Genomic DNA, 26159 nt, shown 5'->3' with positions numbered 1-26159 from the left:
CTGGGTCTTCAAGATCTCATGTGTTCTAGCCCCTCCACAAAATTTCGGAACTAGAGCACACCCGACGCTACCCAAAAATCAACACCAACTCCCTTTCCCTGCTCCGATACCTATGCCTCCTGTAAGTAATATTTTGCTGGTCCTCCTCACTCATAGAAAAGTTTTCCCACGACTGAGCCAGAATCTAAGCTCTGATACAACTGTAGTGTTCCAAACTTAAACAAACAGTGATATGCAAAAGCAAAAACGATTTGTACACAGAACAAATCAAACAATCAACAAATGCTCAATACACTCCAGAAATGAGAACCAATTGAACCATTTTATTAATGAAATGGAGCAAGTGTAATAGTATGGAGAAATGCACCCGGACTTGCTTCAAGGGCAAGCTTGAGAGAACCCAAGTGATAAACAATAATCTCAAAGCTGGAAAATCATTGCTCCTCTAATGCTCTACGCTGTCCCTCAGAAATTGCACTGTTGGCTGGAAAGGAACTGCAAGAAACCCCATCTCTGGTGCTTAGAAAATGCTGAAACTTTAGTCCCAAGCTCCTTGGCCCAAACCCACAAAAACCCAAAAAGGGTTTGGCCTGAATCCAACCTCCTAAATTCAGGCTCCAATATGCCCTATGCCCTCCAAGCTGCTCAAGAAATATGACCTGCAAGGAACACCAACGAAATCCTACTCCAAGCTCTGAAAATGAAGCAATCACCTCTCCAAGTATTTCCCTTGAGACTAATACTCTACCCTCCACGTGAGCACCAAGTGTTGCCTCTGCGCTGGCCCAAGAAGTGCGAAAGTCACCTTGCAAGATAACGCACTCCTCCTGCTCCCAAACTCTCCAAAATGGCAACAATCCTCCTGTGCCTCCTCTTTAGAAAATCTCTCACCCAAACTCCATTGCAAGACGCCACAAGCAAACTCGGCCTCCTCTTCACTGCATCCTCTAGTAATACGCACCACTTGGAGATGAATGCAACTGCTGGAAATCACAATGAGATCCTCCTCCTGAAGAATGAAGAAAAACCTTCCTAGGGTGGCACTCGAAGTCCCCCGAAGAAAGGGTGAGCTCTTCGCTTGAAGAACTCGTGCTGAACAATAAGTGACTTGGCTAAGCAGTTCAAGCAACCAAAGAGAAATCGATATGCGAAAAAGATGAATGAGATGAGCAGAGCTGCCTTCCCTATATAGATTTTGTGGAGCAGTTTTCCCTCCAATTCTTTCTCCACCTCCATGCAAAACTTAAGCACCTCCATGCAAATCAAACTAAGGAGTGCGTATTTCCCTAGTGTGGGTGGCCCCCATGTGTAACTTAACCACAACAAAAATAACTTTTCCTAAGTCTAATCTTCTAATAAAATCGAATGGGACCCACTATCCCCAAAATTGGCTCTCATAATATAAAAATTAATCTTGTTCCAAAATAATTTAGGAAGGGACATGACAAACTTTTATTTGAAAGTTCAATTATGTTTTAAGTTTTTGACTTTTTTTATTTCTTTATTTTGTTGTATATATTTGGTGGCGAAGCTATGGTGCAAGGGCATCAAATTTGCAGAAATTTGCCATAAGAATCCAGAGTTAAACATGTAGCTCTTTAGGGTGTGAGCACAATTGGAGTGTATTTGAGAAAATACACTAAGAAAAGTGCAACAGGTATAAAATTTGAACTTCAACCTTTAGTTGAGCAATTACATTTATTGTAATTTTAATTTATGACCCTCAAGTGTCAAGATTCAAGACTCATTAGTTTTTTTGACACTCTTACAGGTTAGAGTTCTCACGCCTCAATGATTTAGTGTATGTGCATTACAATATCCGACTTCGAGTGAAGCAAATAGAAACACCAATGGATCCAAATGCCATTTCCTTAGACAATATTGATGTATTGTCTTAGTGGAGGGTGGAGTCTGAGGTGCCCATCTTGGAGGAGTCACTTGCATGGTTAGATCCAGAGGAACCATTAGAACAGGGGCAGTAAGAGGAGGAGGACTCGGGGGAGAAGCAGCATGAGGAGGAGGAGTAGGAGGAAGAGGAGGAGGAGGAGTAGGAGGAGACTGTGGGAGCATCAGTGTCAGCACCATTTGCTATAGATATAAGAGAGCACAACTCCATACCCAACAATCATTATTTGACATTAGGTGCAGGGGCAAGGCCTTCTACTACTAGGGGCAGGCCTGGAAAACAACCCATCATGTTTTCCTGTAAAAGGGGGAGAGGGCATTGATTTTAGATAGATAGCTGCTAGTTTTATTTGTTTTGCTACATATAACTCATGATGATGAGATACTTTTATATATGTGATGTTATTTTGTATTGGTTCTCCACATTTGAGTCCTTGATTGGACAATTATCAGGGATCAACAAGATTTGGTATCGCCTTTGATGTATCATTTTTATTTTACATCCACTACATCATATATATCAATGCTTTCTTCATATTTATGTGCCAATGTGTTTATTTCATGTTGTTATTGCTTTATATGTTTAAAAATCTAAAAAAAATGAATATGTTATGCATTTTTTTATGTTTGCCGATATTGTCGATAAGATGTTTTCTGGATCCTCGCCGATATTATGCTGATACCGATATTTTCAACATTGGTACGAAGTAAGGTAAAGAGTGTGTGACCCTGCAGTGATAAAGGTGGCTTGTCCCCTTGTAGGAACGAAGGCTCATAATGGCTAGTAAGACTCAGGGGAAGGGTATTGTCGTGTTCTCAACCCCTCTTTCTTATAGTCACCCCAATTTTTACCCTTTGGCAATTGTTCAAGAGGAAGTTCTCTCACTTAGAATAGGCATTTAGCTTAAAATTAACTAAGATAATTGCATCTAACCTTAGTTAAGTGCATTTCATATTAATTCACTTTATTTTTTCAAGCTATTTTACTTGCAATTTATTTATATGCTTGTCATGATGAAAATGCCTTGAATTGATTATCTTGTAATATCTCATTAGGAAAGTACCATATCTTTCATTTTGCAATTGAAGTTTTAGCCTATTTTCATTTTTGCAAGTTATTTTATATTACTTCTTTACATGCTTTAGAATTGTGAATGGTTATAATTTGAAAGCATTTCTTTAAGAGCAATTTTAAATCTTGCAAGTGATATCATCTTTTTCTAACATCTATTTGATTGACAGGGTTACTTGTGTTTCACTTTGAAACATTTCATTTCTAGAGCAAGCATTATTTATTTTGAAGCAATATTGAAGGCATTGGTTTTACATGCTCATCTTTTATTTATGTGTTGATGGTTATTGAATTATATTTTATTTCATATTGCTCATCATATTTGCTCATAATCTCAAGTATTCCAAATTGACCATAACATCTCCTAGAAACTTCACATCACTTTTAACTTAGCTTTCCATTCAAGGACCAACCCCCCTAGCTCGCCTAGGAGAGAGCTTAAATGGAGAGAGAGTTGGGAATAGGTGACAACCCCATCTCTTAAATTTTCCACCAACCACACCTTGTGGGGTTAACGACTTTTCTCACTAACATAGGTGTGTGTGTGTGTGAGGCAGCAATAAGTGGCAGGGTGGTGCTAGGGCAGGTTGGAGCCTACATAGGGCGTTAGAGCGTCCTTCCGATTACAACTGGAAAACAAAGTGTTGGAGTATCCTTTAGGTTGGAGCCTGTAAACCAGGGTGTTGGAGCATACTTCCAGTTGCAGCTAGTAAACCAAGGTGTTGGAGCATCCTTCAAGTTGGAGCTTGTAAACCAAGGGATTGGAGCCTCCTTCAGTTGGAGCTGAAAACTTTGATTTAAATATTTTGAATAGAAATATTAAGAAGTGTTTGGTGGTTTTTCTCCCGGAAGGGTTTCCACCTAAAAATCTCTGTTGTCTACTGTCTTGTTGTTTGCGCATTGTTGAATGGTGTTGTTTACTGTTCATATGTTTTTATTGTTAATGCAAATTTAATGTTCTGAAGATTAAAATAAACTAATTGGTAAGAAATATTGGTTCACCCCCCTATTAGTATTTCCAACAAATAGCTTATCAAAATTGTGAACTTGCAAGGCTCTCAAGTATACCATCATCACTGACATGCAAGTATGCCAACCTTATCTCCTAAAATGTAGGAGCATTGCTAAATATTGTAACTCCCTCTAATTTGATGGACATCCTATGCAACAGGATCTCATCACCAAACTAATCTTATACGTAAATTCTATGGTATCACCCCTGGCGCATGCAAAGTTGTCTTTGGAAATACCTTTGAATACCAGCATAATGAAATGTGCTTGCCCTTAACGCTCTAGATTTGCAAAGTGGTAAACCTGGGGGTTAACAGATCCCTTCAGCAAACTTCTCACCTTGCACTTGACACTGCAGGGGGAATATCAAATAGCAATGATGATAGTTAGTCTCCAAGTTTCAAAGTCTTATTACAATCAAAATTCAATCAACATTTGGGAATTCCAGCATAGCAACCACTCTCCTCAACAGAGTATCTACTATCAACCAAATCAATTATTCATTGGGATGATTTCTTCAAGGTTTGAAGTTCTATCACAATCAAAATTCAATTAGCATTTAGAAATTCTAGCATAGCAACTGGTCTCCTCAATAGACTGTCTATAGTAATCCAAATCAATTATTCATTGGGATGTTGATCCACACCTAATTGTCTCTAAATATAGAGAATTTTGTTTATCCTTTTTGTTCACCAAATTCCTAGTGGAATGTTCAGGCACTACAACTATTCACTTCAGAAATTCTACTCTTTTTCAAATTTCATTTTAGATGAACCATTCAACATCCATATTGGCATTTTTTAGGCATATCTTCATTGATGCTCAATTCAAAGGTTTTCGATTGCAGATGATACCATTGCAGGTTGCTTATTGGTATAGTTACTCAGGCTTGCAGTTGGGAGAGGGAAATGTTAGACTATGAGTATCTAGACAATCACAAAGTTCGAGGCTGCCTACTTATGAGTTGTAATCCTCATCTATTATAACTATAAGCACAAACAAACAAGGACAAGGTTTGCCTCTGCAACAGGCAATTTTGCATGCAGTATGAACTAATATAGTCAACAAACCATATTTCTCACATATAAAGTCATGAAATGGAGAAGGAATCAGCTTGCATTCATATCATAGCAAAATACATAAGGAATTATACGTCAGTTGTAGCATGTTCTCTCCTCCAATCCCTCAGTTCTCCTCTTCCCTTGACATATAGACAAATTGGGCTCCTTTGAGATGCAAAAGAAGAGTATTCTGGTGATATTTCAGCAGCATTACTGAGCTAATTCACTCTTATTCCTCTCTCACCCTTGAGAAGGTCTCACTAGATAGGTCTTTCCTAGATCTAGGAGGATGTATCTAGAGTGTAGACACCTAGGGCCAAGAGAAGTTAGGAAACTTCTTCAATTTTTGACCTCCAGCCAACTTAGGATGAGACAACTCGAGCTGATCTCCTCAGGAAGGACCACTTCTAGAATTTTGACCTCTATCGCTCCCAGGAAGAAGACAAGCTGTATACTGGCTGATAGGATGCACACATGCAAGGGAGTGATTGGTACACAAGATGCCAAGGCTGTGGCAGTGATGGGTTGATAACTGATCTCAAACAAGGAGGAGAAGGGCTACATTCAGGCCAACAACTAAAGGAGGTTGTCATGAGGTTCCTCTCACTGACATAAAGTGGCAAAAAGGGTTATAACAACATGCATCCTAGCTCTATGAGACCCTAGAGTCAGACTCAGCCTTCATAGAGAATTTCCCACTATTGTTTCATCATTGGATTCTTTCCAATGACTTCAAGTATAAGGGAAGTTTTAGTATATGGTGGGAGTCCACCTAAGATCTCAAAACTTGCCCTCCTTTGGTCTTCTCTGCAATCTTGAAATGACATTGTCAGGCTTCATATCTGTCCCTTCTCAATGACTAATGGTGACAAAGGATCCCCTTCCCCTCCCTTTTTCTCTACTTGTATTTCTGGATATGATGCTAATATTGAGATAGGGCCTCACTGTTATATCTAGCGCTTACTACTTTTCCTTCTTTATTTTGACATTTCTTGATCATGCATTTTCATGTATTCCTCATGTATTTGTTAATTGAGCTTACTTTATGCTTTTGGACGAACCTTTGATACTGTTGTAGGTGCTTATTGTTGATTGTATTTTTTTCATCAACCCCATTGACCTACTTTTCTGATCATTCATTGGAAATTAATACTTTATTTTGCATCAAACTTTTGTTTTGAGGATTGCCATGCAAATAAATCCAAACATCTTTTACCAACGATTACTTCAATATATGGAATTGACAATTTGATTTTTCCATCATATTTATAACCTAAAATCAGTAGTAACTTTTCTATGTATTAGGAAATGTTGTAAATATATATGGCTTTAGTTTCACGTTTTGTTTTCTTCACTTGTTTGTGCAAACAGGACAATTGGGTCACGTCTTGCGAAAGGCATACATTGTATGTTCATTGATGCTGATGACTTTCATTGTTTTGAGAATAAAGGTACTCTAGCAATTAGATGAGAGATTTGTTTATTTGGGTACTCATTCATAGTTTCTTTTAATAGTGGATGTGCTAGGAAAGAACTATCTTATTTATTGTTCTACAGTCAAACTTGGTAAAGAAGGTAGTGAACAAGATTTTCAAGTCAAGATTTATACTATGTAACTTTATATTGATGCTGAGAAAAATTTTGTACACATACTATTTTATCAACACACTGAATTTCCCTTTGAATTGATAATTTTATGTTTGATGGCTTGCACTTCTAGTAAAGGTACTCTAGCAATTAGATGAGAGATTTGTTTATTTGGGTACTCATTCATAGTTTCTTTTAATAGTGGATGTGCTAGGAAAGAACTATCTTATTTATTGTTCTACAGTCAAACTTGGTAAAGAAGGTAGTGAACAAGATTTTCAAGTCAAGATTTATACTATGTAACTTTATATTGATGCTGAGATAAATTTTGTACACATACTATTTTATCAACACACTGAATTTCCCTTTGAATTGATAATTTTATGTTTGATGGCTTGCACTTCTAGTTTTTTCCTTCCAAGGAAAACCTTGCAGAAAACCCTACAAGTACTTCCCCGTGATCCATGGATGGTAAAAGGGGTAAATAATCAGTGCTTAAATCCAAGCACCTATTCCCAATGGGTTCAACAGAGTCAAACCCGTGACCTCCCCAACTTGGGGGAGAGATTTCATGTTTGGCTAATCACCACTTGAGCTAACTCTAGGGGCTGGCTCACAACTTCTAATCTCTATATGGTATGCCTATTTTTAAGTTTAGTTCTGTTCTTTATATTCATGAAAACTATTTAGCTCACAGAAGATGCATTATTATTAGATGCTTGTTAAGGATCCTTTTTCTCCTTGACCTTGCACTCGACAAATGTATTGAACAACATGTTGTAAATATGTTGTCAAGATTTCAAAATTCATCAAAGATGCTACATTGGAGTGCAACCAAAAGAGTTCCAGGATAAACAAAAGGTATATGAAACATTGGTATTTTGTTTGAGAAACATGAAGCTTGCAGTCTAAGTGTCTATTACTGCTTGATTTGTCACGCTAGATAGACAAGGTCAACACACGAGGCAAATTGAGGGAAACTTGGAAAGGGGAATCATTGTCACCTAGGCTCCCAGTTCCCACACTTAGATGATGGAAAATCACCCAAAGGAGGGCTTCTCTAAATCAAGCTCATGCACTATGAGTTATGAAGGGCCAATCATCAATGTGAAGGGAAAGGTATTTCTCCATTTATAATATATTGATTTTCCCAATGTGACGCTATGCTTTTTTCAGGCTGGAAAAGATGTGTGGATAGATCAAACATCACATGATAGTCAAAATCTTGTTTGAAACCTCAGTAAACCTTTCAACAGTGATACGTAACTTGCCTCAGAACTAAAGCCTCTAAACTGAAACTAGAGCAGTCCTGTATTTCCTTTCAGATCGGAGTTTAATGATGACTGACAAGAAGCATGAACCATAAAACAGAAAATAAGTCTTTTAGGTGAATTAAGTGCTTATCTAATTTAGTTACAGTTCTCTTGCAAGTTAAGACCAACCTGCCGAACAGGGGAATTAGCGTGCTGTTTAAGTGTGTGACAGGACATACAGTCCTTTCCTACAAGCCATGCTTGATTTGCCCTTACACCAGGTCTGATTACATAATTTTTATAGAAAAAATCCAAAGTTCACTTGAGGAAGAGGCGCTGGTATATAAGCTATGATTACATGAACCTGTTCAGCAAATAGACACCAAAGAATTAACGATGCCCTAGGATATTCCGACTTTGTTTCTACTTTAGTAGAGCCAAGGAAGAGGATGTAGTACTCCACTATATATACCCTTCCACTTCTTTTTTCTACTTTGGAAATATGCACTTGTTAATATATCTATATATATATATCAGTGTTACCAGACTCGGAATCGGCAATAAATCGGCGAGGCAAAAGAGCGAAGAGTTTTAATCGGATCGGGAAAAAATCGCTAAATTCATTAAATAAAAATATACACATATATTGAATTAAAAAAAAACATTTTTCATTAATATTTGGTAAAGGCATGAACAAACAATGCATAATATCAATAGATGTCCAAAATCTCATGAATGAATAAGTATCTCATTTATGTTATGAGTCCAAACATGATCCAAAGCATTGAGTCTTGACCCCTGAGTCCTAACTAGTGACTACATAGTACATAGAACCAGAAGCATATGCTTCTAAAAGTTTACAAAAAACTGCATACTAATCAGAAAAAAATCAGTAACTAAGAGTCTAAGACTCTTAAGAGTGAGAACTAGAAGCGATTCCTTCCACTCCTTCGCTTGCTTGACTCTCAAAGTTCTCCAAGTCATGAAGGCTTAAAAGAGGAGCCTCCTCTAATTGGACCCAGTCTGCCGCATTTGTAGTTTGCAAATCTATCTCCTCAAGGTTGATTGGTGAATGATCCAAACCTGTCATTATCATGAGACATTGAAATGTGAATTAAAGTTTCATTTTGAAGTTTGAAGTTTGAACTTTAAAGTACGAACTAGATTATGAAACCTTCAAATTCAAGCTCTCGAGTCTCACCTAGTATTTGTTTGTTGCAAAGTCGTAGATTGTAATGGACAAATACAAGGTCATTCAAGCGTTTTTGTGTCAATTGGTTGCGCTTCTTAGAATGTATTTTCTCAAACATGCTCCAGTTGCGTTCACAACCTGAAACACTGCATGCTTGGTTTAAGATTCGAATGGAAAATCTCTTCAAATCTAGCATATCACTACCAAAGTTTTGCCACCAAAGACCTAGCAAGTGGCAAGGGTTTGTGAGTAGAAGTACTAAATAGTAAAAACTTAAAAAGACAAGAAAATTTAATAAAACATTTAACATACAAAATAAAGTTTAAACAAATTTAATGAATTGATGAAGCCTTCACGCTGGGTACCTGGCAACATCTTAGACCTTTCTCTTATAGCACTAGTATAGGCAAACAATTTAGATGGTGCCCTATAATCTTGTAGTTGTGAAATGACACGATTTTGATATTCTGGATCAGGGAAGCACCTTTCCATGCATATCATAAGTCCTCTGCCAACCTCCCCATCCTCAGTAAATTTGCTCTTATCATAAAAATATTGTGGGTTTAAGAAGTACCCAGCAGCATCTAAGGGGGGATGCAATTGCCTATCCCAACGTGCATCTATAATGTCCCAAAAAGGCATATGCTTTGTCTCATCATCCCCATATCTTCTTTTGATGGCCTCCTTTGCGAGATCCATCGCCTCATAAATGTAACCCATCGCGGGTTTGTCACCATCAACCATCCTGAAAGTTCAAGCATTCAAATTTAAAGAAATATGAAGCATTGTAAATAAAAAGAAGCTTGAAATGAAATTTAAAAAATGAAAAAGTTAAAAGACTTGAAGTACCTGAGAACTCTAACAAGGCACTCCGTCATAGCAATAATCTCTTTGGCATCTTTCCAGAAACCATCATTAAACACAAGTGCAACAATTTCAATGCCTTCAAGGGTCTTGGAATGTTTAGATGCCATCCACTCAGGTCCCAAGAAAATCCTCTTCAGATTTATCTTTTACTCAACCACAGATTGCAAAAATATGAAATTTGTTGCAAATCTAGTCACTATAGGTCGAACAATTTCTTTACCTTCAGTGTATTTTCTCATCGTGTTAGGAAAATAGTGTGGTTGTATAGGTATTTGGTTATGGATTTTGCCTTCGCCACAACCTCATGTATCCAATGAAGTTTACCAATGTCCTCAAGCATTAAATCTATGCAATGGGTAGCACAAGAGGTCCAAAAAATAGTGGGGTGCCTAATCTCAAAAATTCTACCAGTAGCCATATAATTAGCTGCATTATCGGTGACAATTTGTACAACATTTTCTTCTCCCACTTCTTGAACGACTTCCTCCATCATTTCACAGATAAGTTGGGCAGTCTTAACCTTGTCTGAAGCATCCACTGATTTGAGAAACATTGTGCCCACGGGACAAGATACAAGGAAATTTATTAAAGTTCTATTCCTCTGATCTATCCATCCATCACTCATGATGTTGCACCCTGTTTCTACCCATGATGAACGAAACTCAGCTAGCACAAGCATGACATCTTCAACACTCTCTAACAACAAATCTGTCCTAAGGCTCTCTTATGTAGGGGCTTTGAACCGTGGACCTGTAATAGCAACTTCATCAATCAGAGCTTGCCAATAAGGACTTCTGGCACAATGGAAAGGTATGTTAGAATAGTACCAAAAGTTAGCAATGGCCTTCCTTCCCTAACTATGGATATTTTTTTTCCAACCAGTGGCATCCAAGGTAGGTTGGGAACCGGGTTTTGTGCGGGAAGCAAAAAAGGCGTTTATGTTTCCACCTCCAATGTTGAAGGAAGGACTCATTTGGCCTTGAGTTTGACTTGGACTTGGAGGCATGTGTGGGAAACTTGGGAACGACATTGAGGATTCAACAGAGCGAGGTGACAAGGGGGTAGTGGTAGAAAAACCATCAACTCCAAGAGTTCGTATTTCACTATTTTGTTTTGCTTTCTTGGCATTATGCTGACGCAACATATCAATGGCCAAGGTTGCTTGGTGTTTGACATTATCGTCAACCTTGTTGCAAAGACCTATATCATGGCCAGGTATTTGTGTAAGATGGAACTTGAATCTATAAATGCCTCCACTACATTTCGCTTTGCAAAATTTACAAACGAGCTTGGGGTCTTCGGGAATCTTGTTGCAATAAGCCCAAGCAAAGTCCTTCTCCCTCAGCATTGTTGTTGTTTTGGACTTGTGTTTAATTTGTGGCTTCTCTTAAGATTTGGAGTCGTGGTTCCTGTGAAAGACAATAAAAAATTAAATTTAAAAATGATCCAAAAATTTAAAATATGCTAGAAATCTAAAAAATTAAATGAAGACAGATGTCAGTAAACATATATATTATAGAGACTATGCAAAAGGCGAGTGAGGATCACTGTTATGGAGCAATATTCTAATGTACTAGGAGATAGATAGGTGTGAGGATCACTGTTATGGAGCAGTATTGTTGTTTGTTTGAAACCTTTTCTAATTCTAGGAAGCACAATAAATATAGTTTAATTATATACTTACATTTCATCTATGGTTATACCAACACTCTAGGTATTCCAGATTTTTGGATGGACTAGGTTTATCATCGTTTTGTTCTTCTGGATTTCTGTTGGTAGCTGGAGAGATGCTGATTAGAAATGAATTACATACTTGACAGAATACCATCCTAATATTTTTTTATGGCTTTTATCTATGTTACCAGATCCTTACCCCTTTCTCTGTAGATTACTAGATACAGTCAGATATGCACTAGATCTGGTTCTTTCTTGGATAAGGCTGGGATCCTTCATGAATCTGTACTTGAATGGGATAGTTCATGGACTCATATGGGATCTTTTTTCAGTACTACTACGATAGTGTTAAATTGGCAACTAGGGCCAAACTCCATGTGGGTCAGCGTATTTATGGCAGCTGATATTTTTATTGGATCCCTCTCGTCGAGAGGTGTAGGATTGATCTAAAGATCATCCGATTCCGATAAGTATTTATGGAGATATGAATTTATTTTGATTATGGATTTATTATCTAGCCGACCAGCAACTTATGTAGGCTCAAGAAGCCCAAACGTCATGTCTATTCAACCTATACGTTTTGGTATAAATAGAAGAGGATTTGAAGTCATTTTGACACTCTTCATGTGATCTCTTCTCCACGTCTGGGTTTTTGGAGAAGGAGAAAACGCTAAGAGTATTTGCTATGATGCCCTAGCCGCAGTAGCATAATGATCTAGATCTAAACACTGCTATGGAAGAAACCCTAGAAGCTGTCACTAAATACGTAGCAACAGGAAGGCTCAAGATCTCATAACGCAGTCCAAGAAGAAACCTACGTTGCCTTACAAATCTAGCAGCGTAGAACAACAGGCAGCGAGTAATCTGGGTAGCCATGGCATTATGGTGAAACGTAGTTATGGTGAACGCAGTAGCATTATGGTGAAAAGCAGTCCTGGCAATGTCAAGATTGAAGCAACAGTCAACGTGATGAAAATGCCACAGATAGCATAGGCCTGTTCATGCAAAGACAACCTACGTGGATGAGATATGTGGATCTGGCAGCGTAGAAGATACACGCTGTTCTCAGAGGTTAATAGAACCCACAGCAACATACAACGCATTCATGGCACGTGATATATGTGGATCTGGCAGCGTAGAAGATACACGCTGTTCTCAGAGGTTAATAGAACCTGCAGCAACATACAACGCTTTCATGGCACGTGATATATGTGGATCTGGCAGCGTAGAAGATACACGCTAAGTTTAACTCAGATATAGAACCCGCAACAATGCAACGCATTCATGGCATGTGATATATGTGGATCTGGCAGCGTAGAAGATACACGCTGAGGTTAACGCAGATATAGAACCCACAACAATGCAACGCATTCATGGCACGTGATATATGTGGATCTGGCAGTCAACACGCAGATCATTCAACGTAATGCCTGGAGCAGCCGCAGTCATAAAGCTATATACGCACAAACACTCATACGTTGTAACACAGCGTGGATGGTATATATGCTGTCATGCACAGCATTACCACGCAGTCATATACGCATATGGGAATGAAGTTATAGTGGCCACACAGTCATCGCAGTCATATATATACATTGTGTATGGAATAGGGACGCCATCATATATATACGCTTGATGATGTATGGAACGGTCATATCCATATGCAGTCATGGACATATGCAGCCCTGATACACAACCTACCCTATACGGAAATAATATAGCTTAGCTGCTTTGCTAGGCTGCAAGCCATAGCAAGCAGCTAAGGCTGATATGTGTATGAACTACATAATGAAGCAACAGAAGGATAATCATGGGAAGCCTTATGAGCAGCATGATCATGATAAATGGGAAGTATGATGAAATCATGAAGCAGCACGACACGTGGGCTGCATGAAGTATGCGGTCATGGACAACTTGATGTATGGGCAGCACAGTGATCATGAGCAGCATGATGATATGAGCATTGGACAACAGAATGATGTAAGAGATCATGGGTAGCATGGACAACGTGATGATAATCATGATTAGTACAGCATGGTGCCATATGCAGTGGTGCAACAAATGGACGAGATGCAACACGATGATAGGTGAAGGAGTCACCTTGGAGAATCAGTTGAAGCAGAATGTCTTCAATTGATCTCATCGTTATACGAAATGATCTATGCTAGATCTAGATAAGTCAAAGTGTTGACTTCTGTTGTAAACGTACTATCTCTCTCTCTCTTTCTCTGCTAAACTTTGAAGAACATAAAAGAAGAATTGATCAAGGGTTTCCCCACACATTGTGGGGTTTGTCCCTGGCTAGCGCCACATCTTGTGTCCTCTTGTCTTGGTATGTCTTATGCGATTTATATTTATGTTCTATTTGCAGTTTACTTTATGCGGATGTGATTGCTATATGGAAAAGAAATTAAATAAATTGCTCTAGCATAGAACATACCTAAAATTAACATGGTATCTGAGCTGAGGCGAAGACAATTCCCAAGCAAGAGTGAAAGAGCAATCACCAAAAACAGTGGGGACAAGGACGAAAGGATCAATGGGATCCTCACAATTCACCCAGGGTGAAGTCGAAGCAGAGAATGTTATCATAATGGTGCTGCAGAACTTCTGATGGCCTACCTAAAGATCACTTCATTGGGAAGTTCGGATCTAAGGGTGGAAGGATAGGCAGATGTCTTGGTCATAAGTTCGGCCCTTATGCGAAGGAGTGTCCGAATAGCAGAGATGCAGGTCATCAGGGACACGGCCGACTCTTCAAGGAAGCAAGGAACCCCAGGAATGGAAGTCGAAGGTTTTAAGGTAGCATTCATCGATGGAAAGGTATGTGTTTGAAAATAGAATTTTCTAAGATGCTTTTGAGTTCAGGGTTGTATTAAGTTACCAGAAGTCCACTGGGGACCATGTCCATTGACACATAACACCGGAGGTCTGTGAGTCAAATGGTGACAGGGAAGCCTGAATTCAAAAAGAGCATAAAAGTACATGTCTGAGATGTACCGAAGGAAAATATTACAAGGGGACCATTCGCCTCACGTAGCAGGTCCATAGGTTTGAAACAACCCATGGAGTTTGAGATTCATGAACGGGAATCTCATGTATACAGGTGGAAGAAAGCCCTCTATGGCTTGAAGCAAAATGCCCCGGGCGTAGTATGAGAGGACTGATAGCTGTTTGATGAAGCTAAGATTCACTAAGGCGTGAAACCGATCAAAACCATTATCCAAAGGTTGTGGATGATAGACCTCTCATACCGGCACCTTATGCAGACGAACTATCTCTGACAGTTGCAGACCCTCTCATTTGCAGAAGTAAGGAGGAGTTGGATTCTGGACATATGTTTTGCAGTTAGCACGGGGAGCTCATATTTGGTTGAGCCTCACTGGATTGGTGCCAAGAATCTTCTGAGATGTCTTAAGGGCACAACCTCTCATGGATTGAGATACACTGCCGGAAATATGAAACTGCATGATTATTCGAATGTTGATTGGGCAGGCAGTGTGGAGGACCACTGGAGCACTTCTTAGTGCTGTTCCTCTTTGGATTCTGCTTCTAAGCAGGAAGCAGAAGTCGGTTGTTGTAAGCACCGCCAAGACCGGATATATATCTACGAGTATGATCTCGTATGAAGTTGCTTGGTTGGGGAAGCTCATCAGTGAGTTGTTTGTACACATGATGAATACCACTGTGATTCTCTGTAACAACCAGAGGTGGGATTCGATTATTGAGGAATCCCGTATTTGACGATTGCTCCAGCAGATAGACATCAGATACTACCTTATCTAGGATATGGTAAGTCGATAAGCAAGGAGGCTCCATCGCACTGAGATGATGTACAGGTCGCTAAAGCCCCGGGGAAAGATCAAATCTGTGATTTTCCCAAACAACTTAGAGTTGTCAAGAAACCCTTGTACAAGGGTCTTGCATGTTGCATACATTGAGCTCTGGGAGCTCTGAGGGCTTGCGGTTCTTACTGGAGCAACATACGACCACAAGGTGACTCACCTTCCCCTAGTGGTGCACACTGGGACAGGATGATTCGCTCTCCTGTGAACAAGGTGATTCGCTCTCTTGTGGGACAGGATGATTCGCTCTCCTGTGTAGCAGGATGATTAGTTCTCTTGTGAGGTCTGGATGATGTGTTCTCCATGACAATTGTAGTAGGATGATTAGTTCTCCTGTGAGGACGGGATTGATTAAGTTCTCCTGTCGAGGCATCCTACCCATGCAGTCTGGGACTCATGGGAAGTACCTCTCATCTGATCAATGAGTAGGGAAATGAAGATAGGGACCATAGTAGTACCGATGGACGCATCGCTGTATCTACCGTACTCCCTACGCTAGGATGACCTTTGATCTGGGATCAATGATACTGGTCTGGGACTAGTGGTAGGAGTTGTACCTGCTATGACGCTGACTTCAGGTCGGTTGAGACTGGTCTGGGACCAATGGTACATACTTTGAGACTAACTTCCTGTCAGTGCAGGACTGGTTTGGGACCAGTGAGAGTGGTACATACTATGACGCTGACTTCGGGTCGGTTGAGACTGGTTTGGGACCAGTGGTACACTCTCTGAGCCTGCGATACTGGTCTGGGACCAGTGGTAGGAGTTGTACCTACTATGATGCTGACTTCGGGTCGGTTGAGACTAGTTTGGGACCAGTGGTACATACTCTGAGACTGACTTCGTGTCAGTGCAGGACTGGCCTGGGACCAGTGAGAGTGGTACATACTATGATGCTGACTTCGGGTCAGTTGAGATTGGTCTGGGACCAGTGGTACACTCTCTGAGCCTGGGATATTGGTCTGGGACCAGTGGTAGGAGTGGTACCCACTATGACGCTGACCTTGGGTCAGTTGAGACTTGTCTGAGACCAGTGGTACGCACTTTGAGACTGACTTCGGGTCAATGGAGAATGGTATGAGACATTCTCGATCAATTCTTCTTCTTCATATTTCAGCAGAGCTAAGTTGAGCAGAGTAGAGCCAGCAGAGTTGAGCAGAGTAGAGCAAGAGCTAGCAGAGCAGAGCAGAGCCAACAGAGCTGAGCAGAGGTGGGAAAAGCTGGGCAGAGCAGTGCAGGGCACTGATGGCAGAGATAGTACAGTCGAGCTTATGGATCAGCGGATGGAGTTCTCCCTAGTTGAGAGGGAGTGTTAAATTGGAAACTAGGGCCAAACTCCATGTGGGTCAGCGTATTTATGACAGCTGATATTTTTATTGGATCCCTCTCGTCGAGAGGTGTAGGATTGATCTAAATATCATCCGATTCCGATAAATATTTATGGAGATATGAATTTATTTTGATTATGGATTTATTATCTAGCCAACTAGCAACATATGTAGGCTCAAGAAGCCCAAACGTCATGTCTATTCAACCTATACGTTTTGGTATAAATAGAAGAGGATTTGAAGTCATTTTGACACTCTTCATGTGATCTCTTCTCCACGTCTGGGTTTTTGGAGAAGGAGAAAACGCTAAGAGTATTTGCTATGATGTCCTAGCTGCAGTAGCATAATGATCTAGATCTAAACACTGCTATGGAAGAAACCCTAGAAGCTGTCACTAAATATGCAGCAACAGGAAGGCTCAAGATCTCATAACGCAGTCCAAGAAGAAACCTACGTTGCCTTATAGATCTGGCAGCGTAGAACAACAGGAAGCGAGTAATTTGGGTAGCCATGGCATTATGGTGAAACGCAATTATGGTGAACGTAGTAGCATTATGGTGAAATGTAGTCCTGGCAATGTCAAGATTGAAGCAGCAGTCAACGTGATGAAAATGCTGCAGATAGCCTAGGCTTGATCATGCAAAGACAATCTACGTGGATGAGATATGTGGATTTGGTAGCGTAGAAGATACAAGTTGTTCTCAGAGGTTAATAGAACCCGCAACAACATACAATGCATTCATGGCACATGATATATGTGGATCTGGCAGCGTAGAAGATACACGCTGTTCTCAGAGGTTAATAGAACCCGCAGCAACATACAACGCATTCATGGCACGTGATATATGTGGATCTAGTAGCGTAGAAAATACACGTTGAGGTTAATGTAGATATAGAACCCGCAGCAATGCAACGCATTCATGGCACGTGATATATGTGGATCTGGCAGCGTAGAAGATACACGCTGAGGTTAACGCAGATATAGAACCTGCAACAATGCAACGCATTCATGGCACGTCATATATGTGGGTCTGACAGTCAACACGCAGATCATTCAACGTAATGCTTGGAGCAGCCACAGTCATAAAGCTATATACGCACAAACATTCATACGTTGTAACACAGTGTGGATGGTATATACGCTGTCATGCACAGCATTACCACGTAGTCATATACGCATATGGGAATGAAGTTATAGTGGCCACACAGTCATCGCAGTCATATATATACATTGTGTATGGAATGGGGACGCCATCATATATATATGCTTGATGATGTATGGAACGGTCATATCCATACGCAGTCATGGACATATGCAGCCCTGATACACAACCTACCCTATATGGAAATAATATAGCCTCGCTGCTTTGCTACGCTGCAAGCCATAGCAAGCAGCGAAGGCTGATATGTGTATGAACTTCATAATGAAGCAACAGAAGGATAAACATGGGCAGCCTTATGAGCAGCATGATCATGATAAATGGGCAGTATGATGAAATCATGAAGCAGCACGACACATGGGCAGCGTGAAGTATGCGGTCATGGACAACTTGATGTATGGGCAGCACAGTGATCATGAGCAGCATGATGATATGAGCATTGGACAACAGAATGATGTAAGAGATCATGGGTAGCATGGACAACATGATGATAATCATGATTAGTACAGCATGGTGCCATATGTAGTGGTGCAGCAAATGGACGAGATGCAGCACGATGATAGGTGAAGGAGTCACCTTGGAGAATCGATTGAAGCAGAATGTCTTCAATTGATCTCATCGTTATACGAAACGATCTATGCTAGATCTAGATAAGTCAAAGTGTTGACTTCTGTTGTAAATGTACTCTCTCTCTCTCTTTCTCTGCTGAACTTTGAAGAACATAAAAGAAGAATTGATCAAGGGTTTCCCCACACATTGTGGGATTTGTCCCTGGCTAGCGCCACATCTTGTGTCCTCTTGTCTTGGCATGTCTTCTGCGATTTATATTTATGTTCTATCTGCAGTTTACTTTATGCTGATGTGATTGCTATATGGAAAAGAAATTAAATAAATTGCTCTAGCATAGAACATACCTAAAATTAACAGGTAGACTTCCATGTCATATCACTCCCAGTGTCGTTGGAAAAGAAAGAACTCCAAAATAGTAAAATACTAAGTAAACCAATGTTTACTGAGTACTCTATCTATCTCCTAATAGTAACCATCATAAAGGCAATTTAAAAGCTCAATTGGCAACAATGTGTAGCTTACTAATAAAAAGTGTTTGCCCGTATCCAAAAAAGGTGGCCAAAGACAGCAGTCTGAAACCCCTGAAACACTTTCTTTTATAGAATATTAAAACGGTTGAAGAATTACCCAATCCATTGTCTCTAATGACTATAATATATCAACACCCATTCATGAGAACAAGGGCGAGCAATAAGCACCATGCAGAATACTGCCTGGAACCTTGCAAATGTGTATAGTTCTACCTGCGGTGTATGTCACATCAAGGTTTCTGCCTGATGTATATCACTGTATTATGTATATAGGCTAATACAGTGATCCTCATGGTCTGCGCGTTTCATATTCCCGTCGGCTTCTCTGCGAGTCCTCGACGTCGTGGATGGTGGAATGGCTCTGCAGCGTCGATGGTGGGATGGCTCTGCGGCGTCGACAGTGGAATGGCTCTGCAGTGTGACTAGATTTACAACAATCTGATAAAACGACAATCCGAAACCCGATAAACCCTAAACCCAAAACTGGCGGGACTCGGGAAAAAAACGCAGAATCGGCCCAATTGCAGACTCACGAGTCAAACTCGTGTTGACCAAGAGTCAAACTCGATCAACGCGATTTGACTCGCAGAGTTTTGACTCTGCTCGTTTCATGAGAGATCAGATTTTAACTCGCGAGTACTCGCCGATTCCTGTTACACTGATATATATATATATATATATATATATATATATATATATATGATTTAATTTGATTTGATGAGACAAAACCAAGTATCTTGATTTTGTACTACACTATGAGCCAAGGTCTAAAATAAAATTAGAAACTGAATTTAATATTATTAATTTTACAGTATACAATTCACTAGTCGAAACAAAAATACAATGATCGGAAGAGAAGAAGATAGAATACAAAGGCCATTTATCTTGATCGTCTATAGAGTTGAGGTTCTCATCCTCATCCATTATTTCCCGAAGGAATCAATCACTCTCAAGCTCTACATCATCAAGTGCTTGTTGACCATCATCTAAATTCAATTCTAAGAAGTTATGTTTGCCAAAGTTATTATAAGCAGAACCAGATTGGAATTGATTTGCCCCAAAATTATGACCCAAACCAAAATGGAGTTACTCCAAAATTACAAACTAAATTGGTCAAATAAAAGATAGTTAGAATCTACATATATATAGTCATGTACATCAAAGTAAATCCTAACCATTGGACACCAAAGGCGAAAAGTTTGCTCATTTGTATTGCATGTGAGGGTGTAAATAGAGTTACATCATCATATAAGCTCTGTTGATTTTTAATGTACCTTGGACAAGTGGTTTCCCATGGGTTAGTCTCTAGCTCCTAAGTGTCCAAAATAATTATTTTCGTAAGTGTGACTTTATAAAGTGAAAGTGACTTTATAAGTGGTAAAGTCAATGTTAAATTATAAAGTGAAAAGTGACTTTAGACATAAAGTACAATGTGGGTACTTTATTTAATGGGTGAGTTAAAAAATAGAAGTTGAGAATTAAATGCACATTTATTCTCATCCCTTGATCTAAATGAATCTGAGCCATTAGATCTTAGGGTTACCCAAAAGTCATTTAGGGAAACAAAAAGGGGGAAAAGAAAAGAGAGACTGCATTCGTTCTTCATGAGCAGATTGGAGAAAGGAGGCTGAGAGCTGGAGAAAAGTTCTGAAGGAGAAATTTATTGCAGCAAGCTGAAGGAGTGATTTCTGGGCAAAGATGGGCATGGAAATCAAGGTTTAGAAGACAACAAAAGGTACAATACGAACAACATTGAATGTTGTGAGTTGCATGCTGTTCGAGAGAAGTTTTAAAAAAAAAAAAAAACCGTACAATCTATACAACGGTACGAAAATCAGTACAGTCCATGCAGTTGTATCTGTACAATACATATTTTCAGCTTCAAGTGGGCACAATTTTCAAGGAGTTTTGGGCTGAAGAGATAAGTTGTATTTTGCTGTTTTGTTTTGTCTGCAAATGTATTTTTCCTGAACTTGAAAGATAAATAAATTTGAAGAGCTCTCTAACAGGTTTTCCCCGGAGAAGATTGAAGGGGTTTTGCCTGGGTCTAAGTTGACCAAAAATATGTGTGTATTTTTATGTGTGTTGCTGGTCTGGTTATGTCCATATTTATTTTCAGCATGTGTTGACAGTCCCATGTGTTTTAATCTGAAAATTTCATTTCCAGAATTCTATATGTCAAATGTATATTTATGGGAAAGGGAATTTCACTGAATGGCAGTGATAAGGTGAAATTAAAACTGGGTTGGGATTGTTGGAAACTTTTTTTAGTCATCAAATTTCAACATGGTATCAGAGCTACAAGCTGAAAATTGTTGTTTGAATAATAGATAGTAGTTTGGGACAGGAAATAGTGGTTTGGACAACAAACTGAACTTTTGGACAACAAACTGATATTTTGGGACAACAAGGTGGAATTTCACACAGACTGAACTTTTGGGAGAGTAAGGTGTGCTGGAAATTTCATTTCTCCATTTTCTTGGTTTTGTAAATTTTGGACAGCAGTCATGGCCATGTTCTTAAGGATAGAGGATAGACTTGATGGGATATCCAACTATGCCATTTGGAAGGACATAATTCAGACAGTGTTTGAGGAGGCAATAGTTTGGGACATAGTGCGACAAGTGGTTGTACCTCTTACTACTGCAGATGAACTTGCTAAATTCACAAAAAATAATGAAAAAAAAAGGATTTTGATGGACAGTATGAAGGATCATGTGGTTCCTTAGGTGAGAGGAAACACATATGCATATCAGATGTGGACAACTCTAGCCATTCTCTATTAGGGTACCAATGAGAGCAGGGAGATGGTACTCAAAGAACAATTGAAGAACATCAGGATGACAAAGACTGAAAATGCAGTTCATTATCTTGGCAGGGTCAAACATGTACGTGATGATTTCACTGCTATTGGTGAGACAGTTGCACCCACAAAGTTAGTTAGGATAGCTGTAGCGGGACTTCCTAAGTCTTGGGAGGTCTTTGGAGACGTTGTTACCTCTAGGGAGAATCTTCCCAATTGGGACAGATTCTGGGATGATTGTGTGCAACATGAGATACAGAAGACTGGTAGTGGTGGGGTGAAGATAGCAGATGAGGAGGATGTAGCCTTGACAGCCAGGGGGAAGAACAAAGGGAAGGCCAAGAAAGGGGCCTCATCAGATGGAGCTAAGGGAAAGGAGAAGAAGAAGAAGAAATATACAAATATTTTCAAAGTCAAATGTTGGGCATGTCAGAAGATGGGACACTATGCTGCTACGTGTCCTGAGAGGAAGAACAAGGGGAAGAAGGGTACTACAGCTTCAGCAGAGGTGGAGCAGTTTGCTTCACAGTTTGACCAGGACTTTGCATTTATTACTTCTACATCTAGTAGGAGTACATCATCTGATGTGTGGTACATAGACAGCAGGGCTTCCCGCCATATGACAGGTGCACGGGAGTTCTTTTCAGAGCTTGTAGAGAGGGCACTTGATATTGAGATTGTACTAGGAGATGACCGCATTGTGAGCACTGTTGGTGTGGGGACTGTGACCTTTGAGCAAGAGTCTTTGCCTCCTTTGAAGGTCGTTGATGTTTTGTATGTTCCAGGGATGAAGAAGAACTTGATTTCAGTGTTTGCTATGGAGGAGAAGGGGTTTGACATCACTTTCTCAGGAGGGCAGGTATTGATGCATCCCAGGGGACCTTCCATCACTTCGGCCAAAATGATTGGAGTTTGCTCTGGGAAACTATACAGGTTCAATTTTCAGTCGGCAGGAGCATTGGTGAGTAGCACGTTTGGTAGCATTCACACTAGTACCACCAGCAGTAGAGACTTGTGCGAGTTATGGCACTGGAGGATGGCGCATATGCATCATGGAGCTTTGAGAGTACTGAGGGAGATCACTACTGGAGTTCGTAATTTCAGTGTCGAGCATTATGAGGCTTGTAGAGGGAGTACTTTGGGTAAGTACACCAAGTTACCATTCCCAGCGAGCGACAACAGATCTACAGGTATACTAGACTTTATTCATATTGATGTTAGTGGCCGTATGTCTCATGTGTCTTTGGGTGGTTATGAGTATATGTTATATTCATTGATGACTACTCTAGGTGGACTTGGATATATTTCCTGAAGACCAAGGGTGAGGTCTTCAGTCGCTTTAAAGAGTTCAAAGCTCTTGTGCAAAAGCAAACAGGTAGGAAGATTCGGGTCTTGAGGTTAGATAATGGTGGTGAGTACACCGATGGTGGGTTTTCTGACTTCTGTGCATAGCAGGGCATTAGGAGAGAGTTTGCAGTTCCTTACAACCCTCAGCAGAATGGGGTGTCTGAAAGGATGAACAAAGCTATGGTTGGGGTTGCTAGAGCAATGATTCATGATCAAGGGTTGTCTTTGTTTTTGTGGGTTGAGGCCTGTAATACTGCTGTTTATCTTCAGAACAAGAGTCTTCACAGAGTATTAGGGAATATGACTCCGGAGGAGGCTTTCACTGGAGAGAAGCCTCATGTGGGACATCTTCGTATCTTTGGATGTCTCACATATTCTTATATCCCCAAGGAGCAAAGGACGAAGCTAGAACCAATGGCAGAGAAGGGTATCTTTATGGGTTACAATGAGACTTCGAAGGCCTATCAGATCTTCATTCCTTCTAAATGGAGAGTGGTGATTAGAATGGATTCAGTCGCGTTAAAGAGTTCAAAGCTCTTGTGGAAAAGCAGACAGGTAGGAATATTCAGGTGTTGAGGTTAGACAATGGTGGTGAGTACACCGATGGTGGGTTTTTTTGACCTTTGTGCACAGGAGGGCATTAGGAGAGATTTCGCGATTCCTTACAACCCTCAGTAGAATGGGGTGTCTAAAAGGAAGAATAGAGCTATTGTTGGGGTTGCTAGAGCTATGCTTCATGATCAGGGGTTGTCTTTGTTTTTGTGGGCTGAACCCTGTAATACTGATGTTTATCTTCAAAACAGGAGTCCTCATAGAGTATTGGGGAATATGACTCCAGAGGAGGCTTTCACTAGAGAGAAGCCTCATGTGGGACATCTTCGTATCTTTGGATGTCTCACATATTCTTATATCCCCAAGGTGCAAAGGGCAACGCTGGAACCCATGGCAGAGAAGGGTATCTTTATGGTTACAACGAGACTTCGAAGGCCTATCAGATCTTCATTCCTTCTTAATGGAGAGTGGTGATTAGGAGGGATGTGAAGTTCGAGGAGGAGAGGTGTTACGTTATGGTATGTTATATGCTTATAACAGTTTACTTCTTTTTCTTATTATATTCCACAGATTAGCAATCACATGTACATAAAGTAAAGTGCAGATAGAACATTAAACAATCGACAGAAAACAAGCCAAGACAAGAGACACAAGATGTGGCGGCTAGCTAGGGACAAACCCCACAATGTGTGGGGAAACCCTTTGATCAAATATTCTTTTATCTTCAATAATTCAACAGAGAGAAATAGTACAATAAATCTGATTTATATCAGCAGTAGCAGCCCTAGATCAGCAGCATCAGCATTAGCGGCTTCATCAAAACTAGGGCAGTCGATATCTCACAAACCGTCCGTCGGATTGGCTTGATTCCACCACCAAAAGTTGTAGCCTTCAGAGGAGGTTCAGATGAACCTACTGCGCAGTTCAGATGAGGAGATCTTCTGGTCCACGTAGGTCAAACTTCACTTCTGCAGTTGTAGCTTCAGTTTCAGCAGCTTCCTTCAAACTAGGGCAGTCGATATCTCACAAACCGTTCGTCGGATTGACTTGATTCCACCACCAAAAGTTGCAGCCTTCAGAGGAGGTTCAGATGAACCTACAACGCAATTCAGATGAGTAGATCTTCTGGTCCACGCAGGTCAAACTTCACTTCTGTAGTTGCAGCTTCAGTTTCAGTAGCTTTCGGCTTCACATGTGTGAGAGAGACCCTTTTCTGTGCAGTAGAGAAGAGACTCTTTTCTGCGCAGTAGAGAGAGAGAGATGTGATGAGATGAGTGAGTGCAAATGAGGAAAAGTCCTCCTGTATTTATACACAACTGTTGATGTTTGAATAGATGCGACTGTTGGGCTTCTGAGCCTACATGAGTTGTAGGTTGGCTTGATAATAATTCCATAATCAAAATAAATTCATATCTCCATGAATACTTATCGGAATCAGATGATCTTTAGATCAATCCTACACCTCTCGACGAGAGGAATCTAATGAACATATTATCAGCCATGAATAAGATGACCCACATGAAGTTTGGCCCTAGTTGCCAATTTTAACACTCCCTCTCAACTAGGGAGAACTTCATCTGCAATCTGTCTGTCGGTCGCTACTATTCATCCATCAAATGCACTGCCCTATACAGCCTGACCCTTGCCCTGCTCTGCTCTATTCTGCCTGTTCTGCTTTGTCTTGTTCTGCCCTGTACTGATCTATACGGCTCTGCTCTGCTTTGTTTTGTTCTGCTCTGCTTTTGTCCGAATTATGAAGAAGAAGAAATGATCGAGGATGTATCATATTGACTCAAAGTTAGTCTCAGAGTATGTACCACTGGTCCTAGACCAGTCTCAACCAACCCGAAGTCAGCGTCATAGTGAGTACAACTCCTACCACTGGTCCCAGACCAGTAACATCCTCCACTGACTCAAAGTCAGTCTCAGAGTGTGTACCACTGGTCCCAGACCAGTAACAACCGACCCGAAGTCAGTGTCATAGAATGTACCACTCCTACCACTGGTCCTAGACCAGTATCATTGATCCCAGATCAATGGAGGTCATCCTAGCGTAGGGAGTACGGTAGATACAATGATGCGTCCATCGGTACTACTATGGTCCCTAACTTCATTTCCCTGCTCATTGATCAGATGAGAGGTACTTCCCATGAGTCCCAGACTACATGGGTAGGATGTCTCAACAGGAGAACTTAATCAATCCCGTACTCATAGGAGAACACATCAATCCTGCTATAATCGCCATGGAGAACACATCAATCCAGGCCGCCATGGAGAACACATCAATCCAGGCCTCACAGGAGAACACATCAATCCTGCTACAATCACCATGGAGAACACATCAATCCAGGCCTCACAGGAGAACACATCAATCCTGCTACACAGGAGAGCGAATCATCCTG

General features: G+C 40.4%; 1 protein-coding gene across 6 annotated transcripts in view; it reads left to right on the top strand.

The window, feature by feature from the left end:
* The window catches only part of LOC149252757 (P-loop containing nucleoside triphosphate hydrolases superfamily protein), a 330493-nt gene that overhangs the window by 190562 nt on the left and 113772 nt on the right, over positions 1 to 26159 (top strand). For all 6 annotated transcript variants that reach the window (XM_089459802.1, XM_089459800.1, XM_089459798.1 and 3 more), the window contains one exon: positions 6421 to 6500. In XM_089459802.1, coding sequence (XP_089315928.1) covers positions 6458 to 6500 — 43 coding nt within the window. In that variant the 5' untranslated portion in view covers positions 6421 to 6457. The remainder of the gene's footprint in view (positions 1 to 6420; positions 6501 to 26159) is intronic.

The sequence above is a fragment of the Pinus tabuliformis genome, chromosome 7 (assembly GCF_031772625.1).
Source record: "Pinus tabuliformis cultivar Carrire ecotype Pingquan chromosome 7, CPIR1, whole genome shotgun sequence".
Lineage (NCBI taxonomy): Eukaryota > Viridiplantae > Streptophyta > Pinopsida > Pinales > Pinaceae > Pinus > Pinus tabuliformis.
Note: the sequence above shows the minus strand (reverse complement) of the source record. Positions and strands in the feature narration are given on the sequence as shown.